General features: G+C 38.2%; 1 protein-coding gene across 1 annotated transcript in view; it reads left to right on the top strand.

Moving 5' to 3' along the window:
- LOC139708690 (synaptotagmin-6-like) overlaps positions 1 to 15,000 on the top strand; it is a 100,971-nt gene that overhangs the window by 6,547 nt on the left and 79,424 nt on the right. The window contains exon 2 of the mRNA XM_071620627.1: positions 9,080 to 9,173. Coding sequence (XP_071476728.1) covers positions 9,089 to 9,173 — 85 coding nt within the window. The 5' untranslated portion in view covers positions 9,080 to 9,088. The remainder of the gene's footprint in view (positions 1 to 9,079; positions 9,174 to 15,000) is intronic.

Genomic DNA, 15,000 nt, shown 5'->3' with positions numbered 1-15,000 from the left:
ATGTACATAGATACATGCCTACTCACAAGGACTTGTGTATACATGAGTAGACACACACGTGCATTGTCATACTGGCTTATGGGGGAGAGGAGGATCTGTAGGACAGTGTGTATCAGAGTTGTTAAAATGGGTAGTAACAGAAAGGGATATTCATACAGCTTGAATCGCGTTCATACAATTCATAAACCGTCTTATAATTGTTAATTTGATAAGGAGACACTCACAAAAGCACATAATATACGCCCACAAAGACAGCGGGGGTGGGGGATGATGGGGGGGGGGGGAGAGAACGAGCAAAAATAGAATGAAAGATCACACTGATATGAATCACAAATTTCAATGAATGCTCGAATACCGGTGACTGCCCCTTCAATACAGATAACGGCATTTGTATTCTCATACTTTCTAAATACTTTACAGACTAGGAACCTTGAGTTCAAATCTGGTATACTTTGTACCCTTTGTTTTTAAAGTGAGTCGAAATCTTCCACAGAATATCAGGAAGATCACATGTGCTTAGCACGGAGGGGATCAGGCGGACGAAGGGTGGAGCGTCATTATGCAATTTGTGATTATAATGACAGCTACATCGTTGAGAGGAGCGTGTATGGAGCATGGAGACGGCACAGTCGCATCGCGTGTATAGGGGAAGATGGAGTCATGCATGCGTATTGTATATGGTTGCCATGGTTTCCGCTGTTACTGAACGTGTACAGCTAAATAATGTATACACGTATATACTGCTAGGACGGGGGAGGGGGAAGAGGGGGAGAAAGACAGACAGAGAGACAGACAGAGGAGGAAGAGCACGTGAGAGGGAGGGGAGAAGAAGAGGGGGATTCATATTGGAATAGGGAGGTTGGGTTGGGTGTGGGGGACATCGGCGGGCGAGGAGGGACGTGAGTGGGGGTAAAGGACACTGATGAGTACTCTTCTCTTCATGTGGTGAGGTCTGCCAAAAGTTAATCGAAAAAAACCCAAATCATTACTCCGATAGCAGCTAGTCAGGTCACGATATGCAAACATCGCCACGGGCCCTCAGAGCAAGATTGGATTTACCGGAATGCGCGTTTGAAATTCGGGCAAGGCTATAGGGGAATAACAATGACAGCGACTTCAACATGGTAAAACAGTTCACGAATCTGCACTCCATACTATTGGACGTTGGTAGTAATGAAAGGGAGTGAGAATTTGATCTATAACCCTACGTTGTATTTATTCTCAATGACAGGACTGATTGGGAGTAGACAAAATTTGAACAAAAGAAAAAAAAGAAGTTCTTTCGAGATGAATTATACACACTAAAAAAACAAAAAATAGGTTCAACTTCTGCACCTGTAAAGGTGCAGTCCAATGTCACACTTGGAGCACCTTTAACGGTTTCCCCATTGTGACACTGGTCTGAAAGGTGCAAAATTGCACCCATAAAGGCGCTCCCGTTGTTATATCGGTAAAGGCGCAAAGTTGAACCTATTTTCCTTTCAGTGTACACTGTAAAAACATCGGTGTTAGATTTAACACCATGGGTGTTAAATCTAACACCGATCAAACTTCAATAGAGGACCACACCCACAGGTGTAGAAAATGCACTGTGATGGTGTTGAAAAGTGTTCACCTGACACTTCGTGGTGTTAATTTGACACTGTACCTGGTGTTATTTTGACACTGTACTGGTGTTAATTCAAAAATGACCCCACATGGTGTTGATTTGATATTTGTTGGTGTTAATATCAATGGTTTAACACCCGTCCAGCTTCAATAAGAGACCACACCAGCTGGTGTTACTGTGGTGTAAATTTATTTTCACATTTTTTCAAAAATCTAGTATTTTAATGTAAAATTCTTGATCGTCTTGTTTAAATCAAAAATCAACAAGAAGTGCAGTTACTAAGAAACTCTTCAAAAAACAGTTTTATGTTTGGAAATGACACCCGGATGTGTTAATTTAACACCATAAATGAGCACCGAAAATTTAACACCAGCTCGGTGTTCACTTTTTAACACCGGACTTTTTGCAGTGTACCCAGGGACAACACATTGAGTGCGGTTGACATGGTTTTTTCCTCTTGACAGACAGATTCAGGATCCTTGACTCTGGTGTAAAAAATTGCCACCTTGGCAATACTCGAGAAATGATAATAGCAGGACTTCGTTTATAGAAAGCCGCGTGCTATAATACACTAAAAAGGTATCTATAAGCGTCATTGAAAATATCCGCTATGATAATGATATGTCCGTTATACTGTGATGAATGATACTATAATGAAAGAGTCGTTTGTTCAAAAGGACACCGACGTGCAAACGTGGAAAAGCGTGGACAACGATGATACCATAACAAAGAAGGTAATGCACGTTACACTTATAAGTATCTCTTTTATTGTTATACCTACTGTTTCCTAGCATCGCTTCTTCCTCTTCCGATTTTCTCGACATAGTGAGAAAAAATGAATAAAATCGACATTCTCTGAGGGCCTTGTGTCGTCTCGCAGTCGGTCTCAAACTGAACCAAGCATGTGTCTGCGTTTTTCACGAGAGGAAACGAACGGAAATCAGACGCCCTTAAGGTGTTTCCCGTGTCCTTATTTTCAGATGCGATCTTTGTATAATTCCTACCGAACAAAGATCGCATCAGAAAAACAGGTGTCAACTAATCGCACTCTCAGCCATTATCGGATGTCGGGATTTGGAGCTTTTCTCGTAATATCCTTTGTGTAGTTTGTGCCAGTCTGAAGTGAATATTGGCTGTAGGAAATAATGTAATCATACAAAAAATAGCAAATTTCACCCTTAAGTTTACACTGTAGAAACATAATCAAAAATAACAATTACAGTCTCACAAATCAGCTCTTTGAGGAAGATTTTACTCTCGGTGTGGCATGTCGGTAGAAATGTGTTTGAAATTTGTGCACACTAAATTTAGACTCATTGGCATGGATGGAAAGGTATAAGCATCCAATCTCTTTGTAAGGCATCTCGTGAGATTTGAAATTGAGGGCTGAACTTCTTTATAGGGTCTTTAGAGAGATGGGGCAATATATACGGAGGATTTTTGTCGTTGGTGCGGTATGTGAGCCCAGGAGAGTATCCTGTAGTTTAGAAGGGTTTTTCCCTCATTGTGCCTGCCTATCAAGGGGAAAATCAATCATGCCATCAGCTTTCTGGATTTCTATTTTTACTTTTTTTAATCATTGTCTGTAGAGTGCAATTACAACCTTAATAGATAATCGTGCTTTGGTTCTTGGTGTTAAGAAAGTGACTGAATGTGCTAATGAAATAGTGAATTCCTGTATTTCCTGGTGCAGTCGACTGTCAAAATTGAATGAAATAATGAGGTTAGCACCGCTCAGACATCGATTCTATGACCGGACAAAGTAAGACAAGAATGTCCAGTGTAGTAGCATTATTGAAAGTGAGTGTAATATAGCTAATGACTGCAATTCGCACATGTTCGAGACGACAGCTCCCACGCAGCGGCGACGGGGGCAGTTAGTACGCTTTAATGAAGGCTTGTCATAAACATTCAAGGCCAGGTTTCGGGGCATTTAACGAGGAAAAACGCTGATCGTATTACGTCTGTGGATGACTCTCCGCAATTAGCAAAACAATATCCGCAACACTAAACCTTCGCAAAACAGATAATAAGATGAAACACTGATGTACAAGTTAACACTGTGTAATATAGTAGATGTTCAGATTAACAGAAATGTTTGGGGAAAATTCATGTAATTCATGTGAATGAAATGACGCACACTGAGATTAAGTGAATATTTGTCATGTAAGACAGAAGCAACAAACGTTTAATGGAATTTGCGTGTGTGTGCGTGTGTGTGAGTATTGTGTGTTTGTCCTTTTATGAGTGTGTCTGTTTGAGTGTATACAAAATGTAAAAGATGTACAACATTGTCTACAATGATGTAATTAGCCTATAGCATCATACGTATGCCTTACGTTGATTGCATATGTGCATTATATTATGTATAGACACAGATAGTATCTATCTTTATCTATCTATCTATCTATATATATATATATATATGTATAATATATAAATAATATATATATATATATATACATGTAGACGTGTGTGTGTGCTCAAGTCGTTATACTCAAGTCGCGAGAGAACCTGAACAAAAAAAAAAATATATATATATATACCCCAGATTAAAGCACCAATCACAAGGCACAAAATGCTGCACCTTTTCTACAGTTGAAACGAGATTCAATGGCGGAATATCATTGCATAAAACAAAATAAGCAAAGAAAGAAAACAACAGTATAGTCATAGATCTCTCACAATTGTCCAGTGACGATGTGCAGCAAATAGTCCTTAGATTTCTTTTTCCCATGAGACCGACATATTGCCTCGGGTGGTGTCGTACGTATAGTTATCACAATATACAAAAAGACCTTCAATCGCCTAATTGATCTTCGATTGACAAACACGTTTCGAAACGGCCAGTTTGGAGTGCGACGTGTACAGCTGAGCGCGTCCTTACATAAGGTTCATTTCAGTTTGCGTTTATTTCAAAGTGTAAGACAACAGTATGACAGCAACAATGTATCATTGTGTGACAGCCCACTTTCTTCTTTGTTGCAAGCATCTCAAACAAACGTTTTAATGATCAATTTGACTAACAGGAAATGAGTCGTTCCGATGATATTAAGAATTAAATAGTGATGAATCATCCCAGCTTGTGTAGCCTCGATATTTGAAGGTATAGGCCTACGTGTACGCAGAACATGCATACATAGGTATAATTGTTAATACACAAATATACATTATCGTGTGTACATCACGTATATTTTAAAGCACAACAGCTGTTGGAATTGTAATAGAAAAGTACTTCACTGTATACTGTCATAAAATTGCTTGTAAAGACTTGCGATTCAAGAAATATGATGCTTTCAACTCACGAGGTCGTAGATCTTTGTTTTAGTTTACACCCTGTGTTTTTTATGGTGTCACTCCCTAGCTTCGAAAGTTCCACTTTTGTTGCTGGCCTCTTGGTGGTAATCGCACTGGATTTGGGATTAATTCTATTGTGAAACATAATATGGGCACTTCATTGATTAATATGGCTTGTTGTTTTGGTTACAGAATAAGGATATTTCTGAATATCTTTTCACATGTAAACGTATATATGTATTTATGTAGACCATTATATATACATATATAAAGATAGATATATAGATATATAGATATATATAGATATATAGATATATTCCTTGAAGATAACCTAATATTACTCAACACAAATTGTAAATCTCATACAAGATCATATGCATAATGTAGTTCATAACATGCGTAATGCTCATGATACAAGCACGCTGAAAAGTATTATTTTTTTTTGAAGACACGTAACATTTTGTGGATGTGCAAGTGTGTGTGTGTATGTGTGTCTAGAGTGACATTTTCAGCAGCATTTTAATATGAGCTTGTTGCAGACTTAGAGTTGTACAGACATATGAAGAAAAGAAAGAAAAAATAGAAAAAAAAAGAGATTCATTATTCTGACAAATTACCTGCCATACAGTGGAAAATCTCCCTGTGAAGAGTTTGATGAGGCGTGAACATTCACGCTCGTTGTCTTTGAAATTAACTTGAATTCACTCCAACATAACGTGAATTAAAACAAAATGAAAAATTGTAAAAACTCCCTTTTCCTCACGTATGGATGCTTAAACAAGTGTAATTATTACTTTCATCAAAATGTTCTAGACATCTGAAATCTGTAAATCTGTCATTTCTTTGCAAGTTCGTGTGAGTCGATGCCCTTTATTCGTCATCTAATAGGGGAATGGCGGTAGAATGAAGAGTTAATGCTAGCCGGACCAGAAATTTATATTATAACACTTAAGATTTGGTCATGCACGGTTTTGCTTTTTGTTATGCTGTCTGATAACTCATCAGATATTCTCCATTTAAAAAGAAAAGAAATATGGTATTTTGGAGAGGACTTGTAATGAGGCTGCAATGGTAATGCCTATAAAGCCTCCTTGATTTATGAAAGACAAGACAAGACAAGAAATAAATAGAAATCAGTGGATATTCTATGAATACTCAATGATTGATGTAACTTTGCTGCTGCTTTGCAAAGATGGGACGGAAATATCTTTCTTGCAGGAGTAACGCAAAGCTTTGCTTGGGGGGGGGGGGGGGGAACAAACGCTATTTTCCTTTGAACGTGAAAAATGAAAGCTCTGAGTTTAAACTCCAAACAGTTCAAATGCAATGTCTCAAAAATATTGAGATGTGTCACCAGCACTCTGGAACTGCATGTGTACGTGTCACTCCACATGAAGCAATCCCCTTCTGCTGAACACTAAAAGAAACTACATAAAACTAATTTGTTTTGTACTGTTGTCACGTAAGATTAATTAATGTCAGTCGTACTATATTTGATGTAGTCATTTTAAGTAAACTGTATAGTACATGTATGTAAAGCGCATATAGAGATTACCAATATTATGCAATATATAAGAATTATTATATCATTTCATTTATACTAATACATTGCAATCAACTCTTGAAGTACAGTGTCTAATTAATGGGGATAGGGGGATAGGACACTGAAATTTGAATAAGGAGTAAACAGTGAATCCGAGACACCTGCTATCGTGTTGAAATGAGACGTGATAGACAGCGGGCTTTTAAGCGTAACATATCCGGTGAAAATGCCTTTCATTGTGTGGCACTTGGCTACCCCGGCCAAAGCTATTTTAGAATCCTGAAAAAAAGTCCGCTTCAAACTGATGCTCCAAAGATAGTAACAGAGATACCTTTTCAACCGATATGGCCGTTTTCTGACACACGTGGATATGTTGGTTTCTGCTATGCATACTCGCACGCTAAATTTAGATTGTTATTTGGCTAATATTATACAAAACAAACTGGAAAGTCACTATTTTGAATTCATTGAATGATGGTTAGCTAATCTTCTCCTTTTTGTGGGGACATGTACTTATGCAGTGTCATTGTCATTCTATACCTGCAAAATTGACATGGACGGACATTCAATGATCTAAACGTTTTCATCTCCTTAAACGAGTCTATTCAAGTTACACTCACATTATTAAACGAATAATTCAATCAATCATTTCATCAATCCACCATTATATATTCATCAGTAAGAAAGCATACCAATAGTGTCGAGAGTTGAAAGAACATATCCAGAACAATAAATGGATATGGATATCACTCGACCATTCAATAAAAAGAGGATCGTACGAAGTTGTCACTGAAATTGCCTTGATATAGGCATGTAAGGGAAATTCTGATAAGTATTTATATTCATCATAGTGTGAATAAAATGTGATCTACATTGCCTGATACTTCTTGTCAAAATACCAAACAGCCAAGTACAAAATTTCTTCTGGTGTCTCACGCCATATCTTTTAAGTTGTCCTCTCCCAGCTTCACTGCTTGCATCCCCCTCCCCTCCCCCACAGGGACCGTGTCCTTTTCGCTCATATTGGTCGCCTCGAGCGAATTTATCTTTCATCCTTCTCGTGCGCCATGTTATATCCGCGAGTTTTATCCGTGCGATGAATTGATGAATCGTCGCTCCTAATAGCATCCGATAGCTGATACGTCATTCTCAGTCCGCATGCTCTCTCCCTCTCTCCTTTTTTCTTTCTTCATCACCCTCTTTTTTTGTCTCTCCCTGTCTCTTTCTCTCTCTCTCTCATCCTCTCTTCATCTCTCTCCCTCTCTCACAAATGAAAAACTTAAGATATACTTTCCAATAACACCAAGCAAACGGGTGAATGCTTTCGCAAATGATAAACGGTAACATGCAGAATCAACTGCAACGGCAATGCATCCGATGAGATTTTAAAAGAGCGATTGTTTTATATATACTTTGGGTTTTGTGTGTGTGTGTGTGTGTGTGTGTGTGTGTGTGTGTGTGTGTGTGTGTGTGTGTGTGTGTGTGTGTGTGTGTGTGTTTTGGTACGCTTTACAGAGGAAACGCAGATGTGTTATTTTCAATCGCTGGCTTGCGAAATTACAGGGAATATCATCAGACAACATTCGGCAGGCAGCCATTTTCTTGAATATTAGATTAAAAACATTCGAGCATAACAGGAGACAAGGCACTTTTCATTGCATTTTTTTTAACAATCGCAGTGCATTCACAATAACAACAACAAATGCAACTGTTCGGGTCACGTGATAAAGGGAGATTATTGAATTTTTTGTAAATCTTCATATTCGTCAGAAAATCTTAGTCGTGTTTGTTTACCAAAATCTCTGTGCTATCATTGTATTTTCGTTTATATTATATTATATTCTTGAAAAAAAAGGTGTTGCAGAAGTAAACTAATTGAAATTAATATTGAAATTGGAATTTTGATTGAAATCGAAAATTTACAAGACTCATCAAGACACAGGGTGATGAGTGAATACGAGAGTTTTTTAAATGTATTTTACCTCCTTTTTTGCCTTTGTTACACTGCCCATTGAATTATTATTGCTAATGCATGTTGATTTTTGTCGTTTTTCAATCCTCCTGGCCAGATCGACAGTAGAGAAACTTTAGTATACGACTTTCCACCATTGCAAACTAGAAAGGAGAGAGGGCAAATTCGAGTAATCATCTGTAAGGATTTTTTCGCGTGATTTGTTATCTGTTTCTTGGTGTAGTATGTACTCTCCCTCATGTTTGAAGACGCGTAAAAAAGTGACACATTTCGCTGTGTTTCATGGTCAATAAAAGGGAAGAAGTGTGAGTGTCTAAACTTTGTGACATGGGCTATTTCTTCCCTATAGTGAATCCTTTCTGTTATAAAGCTAAACTTAACACACATGCGATGTGCGTCGAGATGTTTTGATAATAGAACTTTTATGATTAAACATGATAAGGATAGAATGAAACGGCAGTCCGAGTCAGTATATCTAGGAGGTGCAGACACTCATCAGGTGAGTTGCCACGTGGAAGCAGAATGTTTACCAGAGCTTATACCAAAACTTTTCAGTACATCTCAGTACATGTGTAGCTTGCAGACTATTTTATCCATTGACATTGCATTGCTGCATTTCTGTGTTCTTACTTTTTTTCTTTTCCTTGCATTGACGCAGATTGTCACCATGGCGAACCGACCAACCATTTCCATTGTCGAAGAGGGGAAGCGAGCAATCAAAGACCACGTCACAAGCAGACAGGCCAACCCAAGTAAGCTTTTATATTCCTCAAGGTTTTAGGGTTAAATCGAAATTGAGCTGAATGTTAATGGTCAATTACAATAAAGAAAAGAACTTCTTAGAATAACAAGACAAAATATCCCTTAGATTAGCACTAATGAGACGAAAGTAAGTGATATATTATACAAACATGAAGAAAAGTGTTCCAGTGAACAGAAAGGTACTTATATATAAAGTATCTTCTGTCAAACTACACACACACGCACGCACACACCAGTCAGTGGTGCACACATTCATATATATGATATATATATATATATATATATATATATATATATATATATTCAATTTTTTAAACAAAAATAATGTTTTGTATGATAATTCTGTATAACGTATGATAATTTAGGTCCTGAAACCTAGTCCTGCGCTCAACGAAATTCACGATCTTTTCTTCTTGTAATTTAAAGAACCACTTTGATTTGTCTGTTACGTAAGAATCATTCAATATTCATAGAAACTTTTCAAGAAGAGGAGGTTATATTAGCTTCATACGCACCTGTGACACTTATTTTCCGATCGGCATCGAGTATCTGTATGAAGGTAGTGAGTCCACGTACCCCGCCTACGCAGAAGTAATCATTGGTTGTAATGACAATTTCCGATGGTTGCACTTGCATATGCCTAACCGCTAAATTCCCGTGTAAGATTTCATTTTTAAAGGTTGTATAATTGTATAAGGTTCTTTATGTAAGGGGGTACAGGTGCGCATTGTTGATTCCAACGTTGGCTAGTGAGGTTATGATACAAATGTATATTACGAAAGCCCATTCAAACCACGTTGATCGTGCAAGGAACAACTGTTATATATATCGCGACAAACACTCTTTAAGCTGTAACTGCGTCCGTGTTCAATGCTCTTGTTCACCACTTACCATGCTTAAATTGTTCGTAGCCACAGGGGCAATTTGTTGATTAAAGTCGTTTCATTGCCTCAATTATTATAAAAGGTGATGTTAAATGAAGAAAATTATGTAACAGATCACATGTTTGTACACGAGCGATGGATTATTGGAGAAAACCATGTATTTAGCCCGGCCCTGCAGATTTTGAGAAACCACAACAAACGTTTAGTTAATTATTTATACACGAAGGAAAGAGGGGGGAAAGATTGAGTTTGTGTTTGTGTGTGTGTGTGTGTGTGTGTGTGTGCGCGCGCGCGCATGTGTTGGTGAATCACACTTGTGTTTTCTGGACAAGAATTAAGTAAACTTTTGCTTTGTGTACACATGGAAATCCGCGTCCGAAAAAACAGTTGCGAAAGGTAGTTCGCAAAAAAAAAAAAAAAACTCAATGAAGAACAGAGGATGTCGGGCAGTACACGTCTTCCTTCCAGTTTATTTCAGTTGAAATGGTCCTGACGGGGGTCGCCATCAGTAATTCATGCGCGAGAGCAAACCAAATGCGGCGTGTGGTCACAGCCGCGTACGTGGTCGGCACAACCACGAAGAGGAAGTCCCTCCGGGTGGCGGGGGGAGGGGGAGAGGAAAGGGGAGGGGGAGGGGAGGGGGAAGAAGACTTCCTAGGAGATGTCTTGGCCTAAAGTCCTCTATTTTCTTCTTCCTCACCTTTGACCTCCTTTCAATGCGGCTTCTTCTACCATGAACGTGGTCTGCTAAAGACTCACTTAAGTTCTCGCACAAGTGTTCACAGATGAAGATTGAGGTGGACAAAGGTCACGAAGAGCCACGCTTGTCTTCCGGTGAAAGATGGCGGTTTCGCTGTTGTCCTCTCTCGATAATTCCTACATCTGCTCATTTCTAGCCGCTCTGAGGAAAACAAAACGTCGAAATCATCTTTACTCGCATGATGGGGGCAGTGATTGCGGCGGTCGGCGTCGCTGACAAGCACTATTCCTTTCGACAAAATCAAATGTTTGTGTTTATGTTGTGAAAGCACCGTACGAGATCTAAAAATTAATATTGACAATTTATAAAATCAATGTCATCAATTCAGATATATATATATATATATATATATATATATATATATATATATGAATTATATTTAAAGCAGGTAATACTTATTATTGTAACTTTAAAGTAATACACAGACCATGACTGCATCATCTCTCACCGTCAATTTGCTTTTATAACATGTCTGCCTTATGTCTATTGTGATTTAAGTAACCTTGAATGCAGAAGTATTCTTTTTATTTCGTTGTTGCTGGGTCGAATTCTCCCTAGACACAGGGACCTCCGCTCAACATTCAGTGCTCCTAGGGGCTATTACGCAGACAATCTTTTCATCAGCATCTGATGCGTCGTAAAGCCGTTACCATGGCGGCGAGAGCGGAATGCGGCGAAATATTGACACGGCATCTTTGTTACACTTTGATGAACAACACACACACACACACACAATTTGCACACACACACACACACACACACACACACACACACACACACACACAGATTGACTAAAAGGAAACTTCCCTAATCAAATCGCAGAAATTAAAACCGAGGTAACTGCAAAGTAAGGATGTTTGGTCAGGAAAATATGAATTAGTTTAGAAGAAAATACACTTTAGAGTACTTTAACCATCTTTTGTTCACATTTTGGAATGTATGGATAATTATATCTATAATTGGGAATCTTTTCAATTTTCCTGTATAAGCATGTTTCTGCGTTGATGGATGAGTTGACCCATTTTTTTTTTTACATACCTTGGTTACTGATTTTTTCCCCTCAGTTTTCTTGTGGAAAGGATTCCTACTGTTGCGTTGTTCTAAAGAGACTGGGAGGGGCTCAGATTCTGGAAAATTACTCACGAAAGCTTGGAATACAATGGAATCGCATCATCAAATGTCTCCTAATTCACTTTTGCGTATTTGTCATGCACTGTTCCTTAAGACTTGTGAATATGATAAAATTGGCGATAATTGCTATCGTCATAATCGTAATCAAAATACGGTTTATAGTGATGATTGTCATGATATTAAGAATTATAGCACAAAAAAACGAACAGACTGTTAACGTTATTGTTTGTCTAATCAACGTCCTTTTGCTTTTATTCATTTTGTTTATGAAATAAACTAACAAACATCATAGGAGATAATACATCTACAAAACAGTCAGAGTACTGGTCAGAGAGCAATTTTAACCCAACACAGCAAAAGTCAAATCACGCACAAATGCTCGCACACACACACACACACACACACACGTACACACACACACGCACATACAAACATTCATACATACACACACACATGCCCACTCCAGCAGTTGCTGGGTTTTCAAATGTGGGCCTATTTATTGAGAAGAACACAAAGCGATATCCGCGTGTCTTAACCATTTACTGTGCAACGTAATATCAAAGGACTATACGGGACATTTAAGCGTAAGGTGGGGATGGGATAGTGACAGTGGTTGCTTGGGTCAAGGGTCAATTCCCCCCCCCCCCCCCCATCCCATTCATTTCTTACGGAATTTGCGTAACACTCGTTAAACACTATTTGTCCTGATTTATTAAGCATCGTCTGCCTCTAACATTTCCAGTGCATCTTTTTCACCAATAAATGACCTGAATGTTCGCATAAGAACCCCCCTCCCTAGCGCAAGAGCAAGTGATATGATTATGATTATGATTATTAATCTAGATTTGCTTTTGTCTCATTTCTTTTAATTCGAATACCAGACGAAATACCTTTTCTTCCCCGGTATATCAGAGCAGACTAGCATCTTTTTACTTTTCCTTTTTTTATCCATCACATGGTTGTTGTTTTCCGTCGATCGAATAATACATCCATTTGTGTATTCCCAGCATTGATTGCGTGCCATGGGATTTCTACAACCAAAAAAAGTGAAAAATGAAGGAACGAATAAAAAACAACAACTAAACTAAATAAGGACAAACAAAGACGAACTTATTCTTCGCGCTGCAACACGCTGGCATATCAAACTTCATCGCAAAAATCTAATTTTGGCGACGGACGAGTGCACTAATAGGTCGGCTGAAATTTGAGGAAATACCATGGCATTAGATATCATGGCAAAAAAAAAACACACACACTACACTGAAATTGACGAACGTAACCGGGACATGTTAAGTGGAGCGGCAGTATTTAACCGGGAAGCAAAAATAGGCCTTTTCAATTTCGAGTTCTAAAGGTTCATCCACAAAAGCTTGCGTGAAATGTCAAGAGCGATCTCGGTGGAAGCGCTCGAAAACACTGTTATCGAAAATTGACTCACAAATCACAATTCTGTCGACGTCAGACGGCAGGTTTTTGCTTCTTCCTGATTTTTCCCAAAAATTGTCGACGCGTTCGTGCAATCTCAGGATGCATATGACCTGTGTGACTAATTGGTTGTAGTGGTTATATTATGTGAACGCGCATGAAATATCGATTTCTATGTGTTCGAGCACATTACAATGTTCCCGTGCATTTCTGGATGTAACTGAATGGTTTGATAGAGATCAGGGAGAAAACATACATTGGAAACCAATGCACAAGATGAATAACTTGTCTCTTCCTATGCTAGCATCATATTACGCAAATATGATGTTTCTTTTTATGGTCTTTTTTAGGTCCTGTATTGACGAGACTCGCATGCTAAACTTATCATGCGTATTATGCTTATCATTAAATTCCACTTCAAACAAGCACTGCATGTATTTTGAATGATTCGGATATTTAAAAGATTAAAAAAAAAGAAGAAGACTGCATTGGATTGTAACTGAGTCTGCATACCCAAAGCAATCCAATGTTGGAAAAAAAAACACGAACAAAACTCATAATCAAAACAAAAAAACACGGTAAATTCAATATAATTGATCACTGTGACCCACAAAATACAAACGAATGAAAAGCATAATGTATCGCAGAAGATTTTTTTTCCTCTTGACCTGTCATGATAGCGGGTTCATTTTCATTAAAAATAGAGAGAGGGAGAGAGAGAACAGAGAGATGATAGAGAGGGAGAGAAGGAGGAGAGAGAGAGAGACGGAAAGATAGATAAGTAAGGAATAGACAAACACATTGTCACGAGTGACAGATTTCGGGGAGAAAACTAGACTAGGATTGTACCTGCATGAATAATTGAATAGCGGAAACAGTCCGGCGGCTCTACATCAGCCCTCCGCTGGAAACAAAAAAGTAGATGGGTCAGGGATGGTTCACTATTCACGTTATATTGTAACGGCCGTGCTACACCGGGTCTCGCGTGCCTGCCCTCCTTTCCGCGAGCGAAATGCTGCATCATTCATTCATGACCATATGCTGATTACAGGGCAGAAAGGATCGGAGAAATAATGATAATGATTTGGTGAAATGGTAGAATCATGAGATGTGATACCGGAAAGCCTCGCTCAAGACAGGATTTGGAAGATTTCCTGAAAGGCAAAGCTTTATTTTTTTTTAATGCAATGCCATACTTTCCAAAGGATGATATACCTAAGTACTATATATCGCCATATATGAATACCATGCATACTTAATGTATGTTTGTATATACATATGTACAAATATATATATGTATGTATACAAAGAGAGAAAGATATATGTATGAAACAGTCATCCTTTTTATTCTTAATCGTTATCATTATTATGAGTAAAAGGTGCAAATTCTGACGATGATTATATTATTAATCCAAGGCTCACGTGTAGTGAACAAGATTTCAGGCGAAATCCTCTGGTTGTTCTTTTTCTCTCGTTTTATGAAGTCAGGACTACGTACAACCTGTCTGATGTAGATGATAATAGAACCAGTGAATCCACGGAAATGTGTTTTTGTTTATTTGTTTGTTTGTTTGTTTGTTTGTTTGTTTTTGTTTTCTATGAGTGAATGGATATCTG

Source organism: Diadema antillarum, unplaced genomic scaffold, assembly GCF_040938485.1.
Source record: "Diadema antillarum isolate AM-2024a unplaced genomic scaffold, OU_Dant_1.0 scf00000037, whole genome shotgun sequence".
Taxonomy (NCBI): domain Eukaryota; kingdom Metazoa; phylum Echinodermata; class Echinoidea; order Diadematoida; family Diadematidae; genus Diadema; species Diadema antillarum.
Note: the sequence above shows the minus strand (reverse complement) of the source record. Positions and strands in the feature narration are given on the sequence as shown.